Source organism: Cryptomeria japonica, chromosome 3, assembly GCF_030272615.1.
Source record: "Cryptomeria japonica chromosome 3, Sugi_1.0, whole genome shotgun sequence".
In the NCBI taxonomy this organism is placed as follows: domain Eukaryota; kingdom Viridiplantae; phylum Streptophyta; class Pinopsida; order Cupressales; family Cupressaceae; genus Cryptomeria; species Cryptomeria japonica.
This window is the reverse complement of record NC_081407.1, coordinates 327,129,402-327,147,222: the sequence shown is the minus strand read 5'-3', so window position 1 is coordinate 327,147,222 and position 17,821 is coordinate 327,129,402. Positions and strand designations below refer to the sequence as shown.

At 33.7% G+C, this 17,821-nt stretch overlaps 2 protein-coding genes across 2 annotated transcripts; both read right to left on the bottom strand.

Moving 5' to 3' along the window:
* Positions 1–653: 653 nt before the first annotated feature.
* On the bottom strand, positions 654–1,124 carry LOC131040684 (uncharacterized protein C2F7.02c-like). Its single transcript, XM_057973637.1, has one exon. It carries the CDS (start codon positions 1,122–1,124, stop codon positions 654–656), a length of 471 nt encoding a protein of 156 aa, XP_057829620.1.
* Positions 1,125–4,221: 3,097 nt separating this feature from the next.
* On the bottom strand, positions 4,222–6,523 carry LOC131874143 (uncharacterized). The gene is made up of 2 exons (XM_059217388.1): positions 6,191–6,523; positions 4,222–4,425 (listed from the first exon to the last, which is right to left on the bottom strand). The coding sequence occupies exons 1-2, from the start codon at positions 6,521–6,523 to the stop codon at positions 4,222–4,224; spliced, it is 537 nt and encodes a 178-aa protein (XP_059073371.1).
* Between the last annotated feature and the right edge of the window lie 11,298 nt (positions 6,524–17,821).

The window sequence follows — 17,821 nt, the reverse complement described above, 5'->3', positions numbered from 1 at the left end:
CTCATGGCGGCTTTCAGTATAAACAATGATTTCAAAGTTTTTGCTCAGTTCAGTGAAAAGTTTAAGAACTCCAGGCCTAATTGAAACATATAAAGTCACTGTTTCGCCATCTTCTGTAACAGAACTAATAATGAAATCATAATGCTGGAGGGGACTTTGGTTGGTTGAAACTAAAACTTCAAACAATTCCAAAACAATTGTTTTCTTGATTTTGGATAAATTTACACCAGAAAGCATGCGCTCACGTTCAAGTTGTCTTTGTCTTAAACTGGAGGCATACTTTTCATTTATAGTGGTGATAAAAGCATTGGTTCTAATGGCCTCTCTTACATCCCCACATGTTACAGCTACTCTGCATAAATCCATGACTTTCCATAGCTCTCGATCTGTTAAATCGCCTTTGAATGCCTTCAAAGAAACAGCATTTTCTGGCTGGAATGTATATCCAGCTGGATCATCATCAACAATGATAACATTCTTTAGGTCCCTCCAAAGCCCAGCAAGGTCTTTCACCATCACAACTTTCTCTTCCTTGACATTTTCTATTCCTTCTTTTTCATCATCATCTTCTTTACTTTGAACTTCCATTATGGTGCATGAATCTTTATATAGGCGAAATCCTATGGTGATATTGTTGTCCATCTCAAGTTTGTTCAGTATAGCATCTGCATGGGTCTCTTCGGCTGAAGTAAAACCAATAATTCATATTTGTACTCACTCAATCTCTGCAATAGAAGATCAACTCCTGGCCTTTTTTGTACATGGTAAGTAAGGGTATCATCACTTTCTCCCATGCCAGGAACTGTTATAAGAAAATCATATTGTGGGATAGGAGTAAAACTTGCATGCACAAGTGTGTTATCAAGATCTAAGACTACTGTCTTTTTCTTCTTCTCATTGAGAGGCAGAGAAAGTGTGTTAAGAGGTCGTGTGTTTTGAAATGGGGAATTCATATCATAATTTAACATTTTTGATATTGACTCGATCTTTTTATAATCTAGGGTTTCATTCTCTGGTGCATCATAGTTGATCGGTGTGGATACGGGAGAGCTCTCAGGCTTGTTTAGAAATCCCAGGGATTCAATATCATACTTGGGACCATCATATTTATAAACTTCCGACATATTAATTAATTATTTGTAACCCAAAGTGAATTTTGTTTGAAAGGAATGTACGAATGCACGAATGGTGAATTTTCGTTTGAAAGGAATGTATGAGTGGTGAAATTTTGTTTCGAAGGAATGGTGGAGTACTGATTACGGCCTAACCATGAGATTCGATTTGGAATATATGTGTGTTCAAAAGGTGTACTTTTGCATTGAAAAGATACAATCGATGGGCTGCATACCGTTAAGATGCAGTTGATTTGGGTGGGTGTGACTCTTTTTGATGAGATACGATGAATTTGTTCGTGGCTTTTGATTTTCTCGTTGCTTGCCATGCATACTTTCTTAGGGGACGTTACTTGTGGACTAACCAGTATCAAGGAAATACACCTTGACAACCTCAAAAAAAAGAAGTCTCACTAAACTATAAGAGCAAATTCTTCACACTTCCCCATCATAACCACACTAATAGATAATGGGACTTGAAAAAAAATACAAGTGGAGAAGAAGGGGGGCTAATCACTTCTTAAAAATTTATGTTGATGTTTGCATGTCACTAGAAAGTTTTGATTATGAATATTATTTATTTTAGAGAATTAAAAAAATAGAATATTTATATTTGTAAATAAATTTGGTTAAATAAAGTAACGATATAGAAATTTTAATATTTTAAAAATATTTATATTATAGAGTTTTATATTTTTCTGAAATGAGCAAATAAAGTGTCCAAAATTATCTTACATGCTTCATAAAATACTTTGTACTTTTAATGTAGTGCTAGACAAGCTATAACATTCAAATGCCTTCACATAAAATCATGAGCTCCTTAAAGAAAGTTAAACTAAGCGAATCTTGAAGGCTACCATCACTTTGTAGCTCTAACAATCATAATCCACTCATTTTATAGATCTTAGCCACACAATTCACTCGATCAATATATAATAGCCTAAATAATTCAGCCCATAACCGAAGATTTCAAAGAATCCATATTAAAAACTTAAATAAAGTTCATTTATAATAAAGAAGAGGATCTTTTTTTTAATTTATAGATGAATTCTATTTTCCACATGTTTTAACTAAAGTAATGGATAATTTAAACTATAGCTATAGTAGGTTGGAGGATTAAGCTATAGCTATACTAGGTTGACTATTAATGTAGATAAAAATAAGCCTAATAAACCTATACAATACAATTGTGCATAATAGTCTTAAAAAAAACTAAAATAATGAAAAAGCATTATAATCTAGACGAACAACCTTTAAAGTAAAAAAAAATCAGTATTGAAAAAGTCAAGTGCTCTCTTATACAATAATGAATTTCTATCAGTTCACTCTTACTTCTCTTGTCTAGACAAAGAAAATAAACAACACTTAACTAACATTCTCCCTCTTGTTGGATACTTACCGTAAGGACCACACTTAAGATAAAATGATTGTTATCGAGGGAAACATGCCTCTTAATTTTTTATTGCAAGAAAATTTCTCAATACTCACTTTTTTGTTAATGAATCAACAACATTTCTTTGTATCACTTTTTTCACCAACAATAATGATTATTTCAAGTATTTGTCTCACAATTGATATTGTACTCCAATATTATTTAAATGAGAATGGTACATATAATTCTTGTCAAATATATAACACATTGTCTATCATTGTGATTTTTTATCATCTTTTCTATCAAATTAATTGTCTAGAAAAATATTTTTAACTACACTAATAGATCTTTGGTAGTCAATATCCCTAGTACTTGATCAAAATCTGCAAATCCTTGCACATTTATAGTTCTATTTTCATCCACCTTTCCTTGGTAATAAATAACATGATCTACATTGCCACATAGGAATGCAACAATATTTTTCATAGTATGTAAATGTTCTTTCCCTCTTTTGCATATATACCTATTAACAAATTTTACTACGAGTGGAATATTAGGTCTAGTTGCTAGTATATAGCACTCCATACATGTGAACAAAACACACTAGCATAGCAATTTTGATACATTTTCTTGATTTATTATTTTATTTGAGGATATTATTTAGTAGATATGTTTTAATTAATAGAAAAATAGAGTACCCATGTGCTTACTATCTTGCATTCTAAATCTCCATGAAATCAATGAAAAAAAAATTCTTTTGATAGAATTACAATTTTGTTTGCATAATTGCTTTAGATTTATATATCCAAAATAAAATTTACAAAACTATCTATGTTTTATTTTAAAATGCAGATATAATTGAGATTTAAGTAAATTGGATATTATCATATAATTAACAATTAATAATGTCATTAACATACATAACTATGCTAATATGTTTTTGGCTTTTCTATTTGAAATATACACATGGTTATCCTTTATATGATTTAGCACAAATCCAATAACATAATTGTCATATATATGATTCCACATCCTTGGAGATTGCTTCAAACAGTAGAATTTTTAGTTTACACACTAAGCCCTCCTTGTTCTTCACCATATAAGTTTTAGTTTACTGCTGTTTAGTAGATACATGATTCCTATCCAAGCGTTGTCTGCTTAAGAGATTTGACTCCAGAAATACTGTACTCATCACCAGCAATCCACCTCCTTGTATCAAATGCGACTTCATTTTCAACCCGTCAGCCATGTCAACACTAATTTGGGGAATCTCTATCCAAAGAAACAAAACCAATCAAACAGACCTTTAGTTTGCAAATTCTGAAGTTATAACCCATGAACTCTGTATCTATGTAACTAAAACATATACAGTGATACGATCAGGATTATTACCAGGTTTGCAGATTTGGCATATGCAATTTATATATTGGACAGGCCACATGCAGCACCTCAACTGAGCACTCTTTAGTTCCCAAGAAAAGACTCACTAACAAACTTTCAATTAGAAAATTTGGTCAACCCCTAAACATCCACGTCTGCCACCAACATAAAAGTTCAAAAACTCAAATTTCATTCAACTAAACATATTTGCAGGATTTAACATTCCACAAATTAAAAACTGGATAAGTAAAATTAACAAAAATTCAAATATGTTCTCTTCAGTTCATCTAGAGCTTGGCATGTCTTACCCCAAAAGTGCCAATATGATAATACTGGAAAAAAACTTCATAACTGAAATTAGTTACATGAAATCCGAGGCCTGAACTTATATGACCACTTTGTTAATAATTCCTCAATATCTGCATCCATACGTGTTACTATTCCTCCCCATGTTAACATGTGTATGATGTCAGCAAGAGATGATCCTTTAACTTCATGCACTGCCTTGACTCCCATTCTTGTGTAAAGTCTTACAAGCAGTGACAAAACCGAAGGCAATCCCTGTCGTAATGTCAAGCTTTCCAAGTTGATAGATCCAGAGATTATTATAACATTTTCTCACATATTTGAAAACTCAAAAAGATTTGTTTAATTTAAAATTAGGGCACTATTCAGTAATCAACTATTATTTACTCAATACTGGACCAACCCACTTCATGAAGGTGAGTGCATGGAGATAGTGCGTGTGTGGTGCACTTTTTACCTAGAAATATAGACGTTGTGAAGAATTGTAATGTTCTACATCGCTACAACAGAAAATTCAACAAGATAAAAGTCGCCTACAATAAATGTACAGTGTATACATTGGAGAAGTCATTCCTGGAGTCAATGAAACCCTAATCCTCATCATTAGCCACGGAAGAGCCGTTCAAAACTGTGTAATCAAGGACACTACATCTGAATGTAGCATGAGGTAGGAGGCTCAAGCCAGTGGATCCATCATTGTGATCTTTGAAAGCAGGGATGAAGAGACTTTCCTACCATCCAGTGCCAAAGGAATACAGACTCAAAAAGTACATTCAGTTATAATATTAAAGCATAGGTACCCTACATTACGGAAACGCTATGTTCAAAGAAGGGGAGAAGCCAATAATACCATACCAATCAGTAAAGTAGTCACTTGGAGGGGTATTTGTCGCCCCATAGTCATACAGTCCCCTAGAGCTAAGAAACCAAGTCAGTAATGGTCATTTAGCAGCCCTTGCATAATGACACTGTCTGACTGGTCTGCTACCATTTAGATAACTAATATCCCTCTTAATCTGCATATGACATCTAACAAGAGGAATCCAAAAGATCACAACATAGGAATTGAGTTAACTAACTAATATCCCTGTTAACTGCATATTGGATCTGGCAAGAGGAATCCAAAAGATCAAAACATAGGGATTGACTTACATGTTTTAGCTAGTTGCCTTGGCGAGCATCACTAGTGTTACATTACAAGAAGTTCCACTCACCAGGGTTGTAAAATTTTATATCTACAAGTGAAATATGTGTTGCATCGGCAGAAGATTGACATCTTTACCGTTAGACAATGAGAGCGTAGTGCGATTAAAGGGAAGACTAGCTCCGCATAAAAAGCATTAAAGTGAATATTTTTCTGTCAAAATGATAACTAAGGCCTTTGGTCTTTTGAAATTGATAGGAATCACTGGGTATGGTATTTAGGAAAAACAGAGACAGAACACACACAATGTATGAGATGGATAGCAGTGAATTGAAAACCGTAATAAAAATTCAAAAAAACCCTTAATCTAAAATCTGACCAGTGTTTATTTCAATTTGTCTAAATAAGTACGTTGCAAGCCTAAGAGTTGTAGTTCAACCATAAGTAAAAATGAATTACACATAACCGTGGCAGTGAGGAGATGGTCTTAATCATCTCCCCTATAACTATGGCACCCATGGAATGGCAATGTCTGTAATCATCTCCCCAATAACATGGCACCCAAGGTATAGCCGTGGCCCATAACCATATTGCCAATGATCAAGGTATCCAGGGGATGGCCGTGGTCCATAACTGCCTTCCCAGTAAACTATGGTATCAAGGGATACTCTTAAATATACCCACATATGAATATGGCACCCAGGGAATGGCCGTTACCATTTCCCCAATTACTATAGTACCCAGGAAATGGCCATGGAAATAAGGATAGCACTCAGTGGATGGCTGTAAGTATCTCCCGATTTCCCTAAAGCTATGACATAACTGCCTTACCTTGGAGATGGGCACGACCTATCATTTTCAAACCAGAAAAAATACTTCGGAATGGTAAAGGGGTGAATCATTGATGGCAAGCACCTCTGCTGTTTTACAATTGCAATCGAAGCCATGGCGAATGGCGAGTGCGCCCACCAGCAATCCTATTCCGAAAATGGAGGTGTTGTGCATTGTAAATGCTTGCCTGGTCATCCGTATAGACTCCAAGTACAATATCTTCCCTTTTCTTCCAAACCAGGGGGTAATGAAGCCATTTTCTCTTCCAATCTCCTCTCCTGTGACCATACTGATGACCTTCACTTCGAACAAGGGCCCACACGACTTGACCTGCACTTGCACGTTTTGGGTGCTGCCCACATTCGTTATGTCCGCCATGTTTGGCAACTCTGAATTGGAATTGGATTTGCAGGGCCTCTCTGCCAATACTTTTAATCTTCCTCTCCTTCTTCTGCACATTGACCGTTGATTTCAGTGCCACACATTTCTCAAATTATATGATTGACCGGTGAGAACACCTCCACTGCGGCAAATCAAATGTTTTCAAATGTTCAGTAAAAATAATAAAATTTATTGTTTTTAATGTCTATTATTTAGCATTCATTTTTATGATATTATTAATTATTTATAAATTTATTCATTATTTATGGGCTATTCCTTGAACCTCTTACAAGTGCAAGTGCTAACTAATTTAAAATCAGTTTTTTTTTTTGAAATTTAGTAAACACTGTAAGAATTCTTATATGTCAGATAGACAACTTTTTAATCTATTCTAATGTTTTCAAATGTTCAGTAAAAATAATAAAATTTATTATTTTTAATTACTATTATTTAGCATATATTTTTATAAGTAATTTTTTACGTTTTTTTAATTTTTAAAAATAAAAAAACATAAAATATTATTTTTAATTACTATTATTTAGCATATATTTTTATAAGTAATTTTTAATTTTTTTAATTTTTAAAAATAAAAAAATTATAATTTATAGGAAAGAAAAATTAAACTCAGTTTCTAATGCTCTAGAATATATGAAAGCTTGTGTTTGGCTTGATTTTTTTATCACATTCTCTTTGTACATAAACATATGTGGAATATATGTGCTTGGCTTGATCTTTTATTAAATTTTATTTGTAAATTATATAGATATGTGGAATGTCTTGTTTTAGTTCCACCGACAAGACAAGATGAGGTCTAAAGAGAAGAAAAACTTTTTTAATTTGATGATGCCAAATTCTCCATATTGTTAGCACCATTCAACTTAATGGAAATGACACTCAATAAATTATTTGTCAACTTAATAAAAATGACACTCAATAAATTATTGGTCATTTGCAATGATCTTTATGATTAAAATAACTTTTTGAATTTGGTAATGATCTTTGTGATCAATGATGCAATTTTTCAATGATTGCTAAGATCAATGTTGAGCTTTTAAGATTTAGCAATTGTCTTTACAATCAACTACTTTATACCAATTGTGAAAAAAATGAGAGCTTCAATAGATTTATATTCTTTTCAATCAACTACTTTATACCAATACAACAGCTTCAATAGATTTTTAAATAGATAAGATTTATGAAGGTTACGTCTCTTACATGAGACATGATTATATATTGTATGATTAGATAGAATTTATGCATTTTTTAATATAAATAAATCCCATTTCTCTTTAGATGATAGGAAATCATTCAATGTTTTATGAAAATAATCAATCATCTATACAATTCAAAGGATCTATAAAATTTTTATCAATTGTTAATACATTGATGTAATTTAGGAACTAGGCACAAACATATTACTAAAATGAAATATTTGTAATAATAATTTATTTTATACAAATACTATGATATTTTAGCTTTTATAAATATTTAAAATTATTTTAACATTTAAATTCTTTTGTGGAAAAAATTATTTATATTTAGATTTCAAGAATCAAATTATTTATTTGTCAAACTAATTGTAAAATTAAAAGGGGGGCTAATAGAACATGTCAAGAGCTATTTAAAAATATCTACTACATCATGTTGCATATGGGTAACATAAAATAAGAGAATAACTAGACTTAAAATTACAACAATAAAATAATTCATTTAAAAGATGAGAGAAAAATACATAAAAGAAAAACAATACTTAAATTTAAAATTTACATTGATAAAAATACTTAAACGATCAAACTATTTCATCTAAAAATTCAAGAATATAATTGAACACAATCTCTAGCCTAATTAACATGAAGAATACATTTTCAAATTAGGAAGCTCTATCAATTATATTCTTGAACACAAGTTATCAAGAGCAGGAGGTCCAGTTTAATGCATGATGATAACTTGTTTTGCAGATGTAATAATTAATTTCAAATTCATAGCAACACTCAAAAGTATGCACAGTAGAAGTAAAGAGATGATATAATCACAGGTGAGACAATGGCGCTAAAATTAGCAACCTAAAAAAATGACCATCTTCTTTTGTCGCTCACGTTATCTCCATCTTCATTAGCGGGTGATTCTTTTGCCGCATTGTTTGCCCCTCTATTCAACCAAATAGCACGCCTTAAATCCTGATAACTCGTAGCCACACTACAGAAATCAGCAAGCTGATACAGTTCTTTATCATTAACATTACCCTGTTCAAACCTTCTTAAACTGATACCATTCTCAGGCTGTGATTTATAGCAACCAGGATCAACATCCACAATCATAGCATTACACAAATTCAAACCAATCTTCTTAAGATCTTTCACATACCCATCACCAACCTTCTTGCAATGACCTCTATAAAACCGTCTGCTTATGTCAAAATTAACATCAATTTTCCCCAGAATAACATCTGCAGTCTCATGGCGGCTTTCAGTATAAACAATGATTTCAAAGTTTTTGCGCAGTTCAGCGAAAAGTTTAAGAACTCCAGGCCTAATTGAAACATACAAAGTCACTGTTTCGCCATCTTCAGTAACAGAACTAATAATGAAATCATAATGCTGGAGGGGACTTTGGCTGGTTGAAACTAAAACTTCAAACAATTCCAAAACAATTGTTTTCTTGATTTTTGATAAATTTACCCCAGAAAGCATGCGCTCACGTTCAAGTTGTCTTTGTCTTAAACTGCAGGCATACTTTTCATTTATAGTGGTGATAAAAGCATGGGTTCTAATGGCCTCTCTTACATCCCCACATGTTACAGCTACTCTGCATAAATCCATGACTTTCCATAGCTCTCGATCTGTTAAATCACCTTTGAATGCCTTCAAAGAAACAGCATTTTCTGGCTGGAATGTATATCCAGCTGGATCATCATCAACAATGATAACATTCTTTAGGTCCCTCCCAAGCCTAGCAAGGTCTTTCACCATCACAACTTTCTCAACCTTCACATTTCCTTTTCCTTCTTTTTCATCATCATCTTCTTTACTTTGAACTTCCATTATGGTGCATGAATCTTTATATAGGCGAAATTGTATGGTGATATTGTTACCCATCTCAAGTTTGTTCAGTATAGCATCTGCATAGGTCTCTTCGGCTGAAGTAAAAACAATAATTTCATATTTGTACTCACTCAATCTCTGCAATAGAAGATCAACTCCTGGCCTTTTTTGTACATGGTAAGTAAGGGTATCATCACTTTCTCCCATGCCAGGAACTGTTATAAGAAAATCATATTGTGGGATAGGAGTAAAACTTGCATGCACAAGTGTGTTATCAAGATCTAAGACTACTGTCTTTTTCTTCTTCTCATTGAGAGGCAGAGAAAGTGTGTTAAGAGGTCGTGCGTTTTGAAGTGGGGAATTCATATCATAATTTAACATTTTTGATATTGACTCGATCTTTTTATAATCTAGGGTTTCATTCTCTGGTGCATCATAGTTGATCGGTGTGGATATGGGAGAGTTATCAGGCTTGTTTAGAAATTCCAGGGATTCAATATCATACTTGGGACCATCATATTTATAAACTTCCGACATATTAATAAGCTATTTGAAACCTAAAGTGAATTTTGTTTGAAAAGAATGTACAAATGCACGAATGGTGAAATTTTGTTTGAAAGGAATGTATGAGTGGTGAAATTTTGTTTGGAAGGAATGTTGGACTGCCGATTATGGCCTAACCATCAGCTTCGATTTGTTATATATAAGTGTTCACAAGGTGTACTTTTGCATTGAAAAGATGCAATGGATGGGCTGCACCGTTAAGATGCAGTTGATTTGGGTGGGTGCGACTGTTTTTGATGAGATACGATGAATTTGTTCGTGGCTTTTAATTTTCTCGTTGCCTGCCATGCAGACTTTCTGAGCGGACGTTACTTGTATACTGACAAGTATCAAGGAAATACACCTTGACACCCTCAACAAGTGAAGTCTCACTAAATTTTTTAGACTTCAACCCTATAAAGGCAAATATTACCATATAATATATAAGAGCAAAATTTTCACACTTCCCCCACCATAACCACACTAATAGATAATGGGACTTAAAAAAAATTAAGTGGAGAAGAATTGGGGCTATTCATTTCTTTTGAAAGGTCTTTGAGATAAAAAATAATTATGTTGATGTTTTTGCGAAAAAATATTTCAAAGTGTTGATTATGAATATTATTTATTGTTAGAGTTATCATCCATTAGCTAATAATTATTTATTTAATTATTAGTCAAATATATTGTATGCTTAAGTTAAATTCATGCATTTAATAATATTGTGGGTCTTTAATAATTATTCTAATCATTAAATACAGATTATCCCTTTAGGGTTTCTTTAGGGTTGCACACCTTTAGGGTTGCTAATTTCCTTTTATAAGTGTATGCACCTAAAAATGGTTTGAAGCTAATTAATTAAATAAGCAATTATTTAATTAATTCCCCTTCCCAATTTAATTGATTTCACTAGCAATTTGATTAAATTCTCCCATTCACCTGCTTAGCTTATTTAATTAATTCCCCTTCCCAATTTAATTGATTTCAGTAGCAATTTGATTAAATTCTCCCATTCACTTGCTTATTAATAAATCTAAGGATTTATTTAATAAGTTTATGTCAATAGTCCCCTTTGATTGGATTAATTAATCCTCCCCCTATTTAATTCATTTCTTCTAATCCCTTATTAATTAAAACAAATCAATTTATGAGTTGTTGAAAGTTAATTAGCCTTTTCCTATTATTTGAATTTTTAAATTCAAATTTCCCACATGGCTCCTAACTTCTAACCACCTAACCTAACCATTCTCTAACCTAACCCATTCCACCTAATCCTGGGTTTAACTAACCCTATCCTCTTGCACATCCTAACCTCCTATGGGTTGGATATTCTCCCCTTGAGACACATGACATTTATGCCATATGTCCGTCCCTCCAACCTCCTCCAATCTGACCCTTGATATCTTTAGATTCAATCTTGACCATTGATTCTTGCCACCTCACCCCTGCCCTTGGAAATCCTATAAATATACCCCATTTTGGAGCACAAAGGATCCCATCTCATCCCATTTGAAGCATTGTTATTATAGGCATATCCATTCTTGCATATCATTTAAGCATTGTTATTATAGGCAATTGCATCTTAGATCTAGCTTAATTTGATCATCCTCTAGCCTAACTATTTAATCATATAGCATAATCAATCTCTCATCTAACTTAATTGCATCTATCATTTAGCATAATCATGCATATCATTAGCATAATTAGCTTCTTGGATCAATATATCTTAATCATGCATTCATCTAGCTTGCACATCATATCATTTTAAATCCTGGGTCTTGGTGTAGTCAAGTTACTGGGATTGCTCATCTAGATTTGACAGCAAATCCACACTCATATCTCTTAGGAGGCAATAGGTCGCTTTGTCATGGTTTATCTTTCATTTGATTTCAATTTGCTAAACATGATTGTAATGATATATTGAGTGTTTGTGTTGTAGTTGCAAGTACCCTACTTCACACTCACGACATTTTAGTGCTCACCGTGGGGTCGAAAATCTAATTTCTTGGCCTCTTGCATCTTCAAATCTTCAATTAAATGGATCTCTGGCCGCACTGTCTTTATAATCTCGTACCAGTACCTTTTCAGTACCGTATTAGTTTCTTTGTGAACTCATATGGGTATGAGGGAATACTCAAACTGCTAGGTGAGGAAACTCGTACGATTTTCTGTTTCTGTCTTTTCATAAGCATAGTTCATTTTAGGGTTTTTATGCTTAAATTTGGCTATTAGTAATGTTAACCCTCGTCTAATTCTGAGTTTTCTAGTAGTCTAACTAGTTTTCTGCAGAATATTTGTCCAAGATTACATGGGCCAAATAATCAATTACTCAAAGCAACATGATTACTAATGTATTGGTTTTGCAGGTTGCCTAAGGAAACTCAACCAAACTTTGTGTCTTCTTAAAGTTTTCTAGCCACACTTAATTTACTATTGGTAAATGAACAATCTTGTTTTCTATGCTTGAGAAGTTGTCTAAAAGGTAGGAGAGTATACTCTTGTCTATATGAACAATCCAAAATCATGACCCTTGAAGCGCTTCTATGTTTGAGATTTGAATACCTTTAGTGGGCCTGTCGCAGTGGGAAAAAGTAATCACCCTGTGAGAATGACCCAAGTGAGTACACCTAGATCTAATCTTTCTGACTCACTCTAAAAAATAGACCTATGGGGATTAAAGTCTTAGAGGATGGGATTATTTGAGTTTTATCTTTTGAGGTCTCTCATATCAGACATTTTGTAGGTCCTCATGGTCTTAATCATGCTTGCGTGACTGCTTCTTGTTTCGGTACCTTGTTGGGCTATAGGCCTCAATCGTGCTTGTGCGACTACAAGGGGTAATTCCAAATGGAAATCCTTACTAGGAACCTGAAGATAGAAGCTACCAAGTTCACCTCCGAAAGGGGGATAATCTTGGTGCAAGAGAGATAGTAACTCTCCCAAGACACTTGCCATATCATGCGCCCATTAGCATTTGGACTAAGATAATACGACTTTGAGAATCCATTATGTGAGACTCAACAACCATATTCTGATTAGCTATTGGGTGTGTACCTAAGTTTGCAAGCAAAGGTTTTCTCTCTTAGCCAATTTCCTTAGGATTTAGCATGCTATGCTTGACGTCACTTATCATATCATGTGTTTTCATCATTGACACTGAAACTGAAACATCTAAAACTGGAAAACATAACCAAAACATCAAACATCATTGGTCAAAAATTTGTCTCTGCTCTGTCCTAAGTTGTATGAGTTTCCTATTTTGTCATACGAGAAATCTAGTTCATTGTTCTATTCTGTCTGAATTGTCGTACGAGTCATATCAGCAGAAGTTCTTTGTTATCAGTTATCATATGGTGTTCTCTAAATTGTCGTACGAGATTCCTATTTTGTCGTATGTGACTATCTAAATTGTTATCTGGGAGTCCTTAATCTATCATATGAGGTTTTGTCTCTGTCAGTCTAGAGCTGTCTTATTGCATGTCTTTTCAAGATCTGTCATGTTTGCTTGGTCAATTTATAGTGAGCGAATACACCTGATATCTATCATTTTGTTGTTAGGTTATCTTCTTTATTCGCTCGGTTAAGTAATCTTTTGTCAAAAGGGATTCTAGAACTAGACACCCTAAGATTTTCAATTATTCATCTTCAACAAGTTCAAGGTCTAAAATCTCAAAGCGCATCATCACCTCTTTGATAAACTGATCACTCAAAATATAATTTTTCATTAGGATCTATCATCCTCTATCACAAAACTACAATGTTTGATTAGGATAACCTCATTCCATATCATAGGATATATCATTCCTATTGGACTTGGTCTTATCAAAATCATCATCATTGCACTCCAACCGAAGATTAAAAAACTTACAAACTTACAAATACTTGAATTATATTTTTCATGTCATATCACTCTATCATATCTATATTGATAGTTGACCACTTATCGAAACACCTTTTAGACAATCAAATCCTTGCATAATATTCAACATACGTGTATGCCCATTTTAACTAGAGCGTAGAGATGTAAGATCACAGAAACATAAATAGAAACATTTGAAATGACTAAAGATCATAGGAACATGGCATAACAAAAAGAAATAAAAGAGTAGGACATAACAGATCAACATATCAGAGAATCAAACAAGATCCTAAAGTCGATAAGTTTATGGAGAAAATATTGGAGGGAGAAAAAGAAAAATACTTCCTAATGTTAGTAAAATCTGATGCTACACTCCCCAAAGATTTTGATGTGAGCAATTTAGGACAAAGGAGAAGTGACCCTTTCCATTATAAGGAATGATATGAGGAGATTTCTAGTCACAAAAAGGATGACACATCAATTCTTGATAACACAAGAACAAATGAGGAAACTTCCATTCGCAAAAAGAACGATGTAGAAATTCTCAACAATGACAAATCTAATGAGGACACAAGAAAGAGTCGAGATGATATGAGAAGAGAGAAAGATCATAATAGAATGCAAACTCATGGTTATACAAGAATAAATCATGTTGATAATCCTCTCCTAGCTCTTACAAAACAAATACAAACGTTGCAAACACAAATTCAAGAAATGCAGAGAGGAACTGCTAGAAGATATTCGCTTCAAGAAATCTGTCCTTACCCATTCGATATAAATCTAAGCATGATACCATTTCCTACAGGTTGCACATGAGGATACATACCTAATGAGATTATTTCCAAAGAGCTTAAGTGGACTAGCTATGGAATGGTTCTCCAAACTTCCACCCAGAATTAGATCATTCGCATAATTGGTGGATAAGTTTGTTTCAAAATACTCTTACAACATACAACATGAGGTCACAATGATAGACCTATGCAATACTAAACAAAAGAGTGGAGAACCTTTCATGACGTTTCTATGGAGATGGAGATAGTTAGCTTCACGATATCCTCGTACGGTGCTAGAATATAAGAAAATGAACATATTCATCAATAATCTAAATAGACAAATGAGATATTATCTAAAAATGTAATGTCATAATTTTTTTAAAAAGATGATTGATAATGGAATCAGAATGGTGGAAGCTATGGTAAAGAAGGGTGAGTTGAAGCTATAGAAAGGAGTTAATCCTCTTAACAACAATACTAGCAACAACAACAATGATAAGCCCAAATTTTGGAATAGAAATTGAAATGTCATCAATGATGGGATAGTGGATAACAACAATGTAAAGCCAAAGAAACCAATTTTTAATTTATCCAATCACTCAGCAACGACTTAACAAAATAACAATCACCAAAGATCAACTTTAAACAATTTCTTTCGAAGGAAATTTACAAACATTGGTGAACCACTTGGGGCAGCATTACAGATGCTTCTCGTAAACAAGTTGATTACTTTCCGAGAAGGAAGTAACTTTGAATCTCAAGTGAAACCCTCTTGGTTGAATGACAATCATTATTGCGATTTTCATCGAAACAAGGGACACCAAACATATAATTTTCAGTGGTTGAAACATGTCATCCAAGGTTTGATTGATAATGGAGTGATAATTGTGGATGGACATACGACAAACAAATCTCATACTTGACTTTCAAAACTCCGCTTCTTAACTATGAGAAGGGTGAATTATCAACAACACATAATGGTAAGGGGAAAGAAAAGGTGAACTATGCTCATGCATATGACAATGTGGTAAATGTGATTGTGGTTAAAGAGAAACAACATCAAGAACCTGCTCATGCTATCACAAGAAGCAAAGCCAAAGTTGTTTTGTCGGGTCCTACAACTAACATGTCATCCACTTCAAAACAACACAGTCTAGTGGATCAACTACAAAAACTCTCGTGCAAATATCCATCTTAGAACTTTTAAGGCTTTCACCCGCACACAAAGAAATTTTAGAAAGAGAATTAGTAGATATGACAGTGTTCAAATATCTTGATGTAGATCAATTCCAAACCATGGTGGGATATCTCACAACCCCTCACTATTTATCATTCATCAAAGAAGATGACATGTCCTTGAAACATCCCCATAATGCTCCCTTGCATATTGAAATCCTCATTCATAAGACACGCGTTAAATGTGTCCTAATAGATGGGTGGGTTGGCCTAAATATTTTCTCATTAAGTCTTTTTCATGCTCTAGGTTATTCTGAAGATGTAGTTGATCCCTAGAAAAATATCATAATCAAAGTATATGATGAAGAAGAGCATTCCTCCAAAGGAATTGTGGTATTACCCATTACAGTGGGGCCTTTGTAGAAAGACACAACATGCCAAATTCTAGACTTGGATTTATCATAAAACATACTCTTGGGAAAACCATGGATACATGACATACAAGCTATTCCATCATCATATCATCAGTGCCTGAAATTTCCATACAATGGGCAGGAAATGACAATCTCAGTAGACTCAAATCCATTCTAGTACTGTAGTAATCTAAAACCAGCTCAAGAGGTCGTTGTTCCTCATAATAGGGAGACATCGTCTTCAAACACACAATCCAAGGAAAAATCATTTACCTCAATTTTGTCAAGTATGGGAAAACAAATGCAGCTAAGAGATCAAGAGAATGGAGAATATTCACTGCCACAGTTACCACTTTCTCCTAAATCTTATGGAAAACCATCAAACTCTAAATGAAAACCAACTCTAAAACATCTTCTAATATTTGATGGAGCATTTGTTAGTGTTGGGACCTTATCAGAGGAAACAAAAGACAAAGATGTGCTACAATGGCTATACAGGGATGAAGAAGTCCAACAAAAGATCAACAATGTTAGAATACCCACTGAAAAATATGAAAAAGAATTTAACATCCTTCAGAAAATGGGATACACTGGAACGGGTCCTGTAGGAAAAAGAAATGAAGGTATCTCAGAACTTAAACAACCTCATACTTAGTAGGCTACAAACAAATCAAGCTTAGGGTATGGACAAGTTACTCTACAAGGGAACACATCTTCTAGCCAACAACAATATGAACATGATAACATACAAGAACAACTTACAATTGAAAGGGAAAAAACATCTACCAAAGAACAAGAACAAACAAACATGAAATGACAAATGAAGAAAGATTTTAATCAATAGGAAAACCAAACTAAAGGCACTTCCCAAGCAGAGTTAACTCCTAATCAAAATAGACAAGAAGTTGGTACAAATAAAGGAGAGATGATAGCAAGGTTGACAAAACTCAATATCAGTCCAGAGGAAGCTGAATATGAGAGAAGAAAAGATATAGCATGAAAAATAGAAGAAAGAAATCAAATGCTATATAAACAAATCTGCAGATTGCAAGCTGCAAGTGGGATAGATTCTAATAAATGGGAATGGGATTCCTATCATTCTAAACAATCAGTGGAAGAAACTTGCTTTGAAGAAGATGTAGGTGTTGATGTAGTTCATGCCTATGTAGGACAAACGTTAGGAACTATCCCACTTGAATTAGAATCACATTCGATTGACTTGGACTTAATCAAGGATGATCAAGAGCTACTTGCGAGAAGTCATTCTGATGAGAGCATCATTCTAGACATTGAAATAAATATTGAAAACTTTGACATCTCTATTATGACCCTTAATACCCTCAAAGCATCTCAACCTGAGGACCCTTTACCTCTAATCCATCCTAAACCTATTGACTGGGAAAATGAAAGACATACTGCCATTGATACCTTTCCTAATGACAATGCCATATCCTTATATCTTAATGCAATCGAACCCGCAACAACTTTCA

Bases quoted from the DNA above. Each gene is read 5' to 3' on its own strand.
- LOC131040684 (XM_057973637.1), bottom strand. From the start codon at position 1,124: ATGTCGGAAGTTTATAAATATGATGGTCCCAAGTATGATATTGAATCC.
- LOC131874143 (XM_059217388.1), bottom strand. From the start codon at position 6,523: ATGGCGGACATAACGAATGTGGGCAGCACCCAAAACGTGCAAGTGCAG. The intron at 4,426-6,190 runs GTATTTTTTCTG...ACATTACGACAG, and splicing joins CACCCCTTTACCATTCCGAA to GGATTGCCTTCGGTTTTGTC.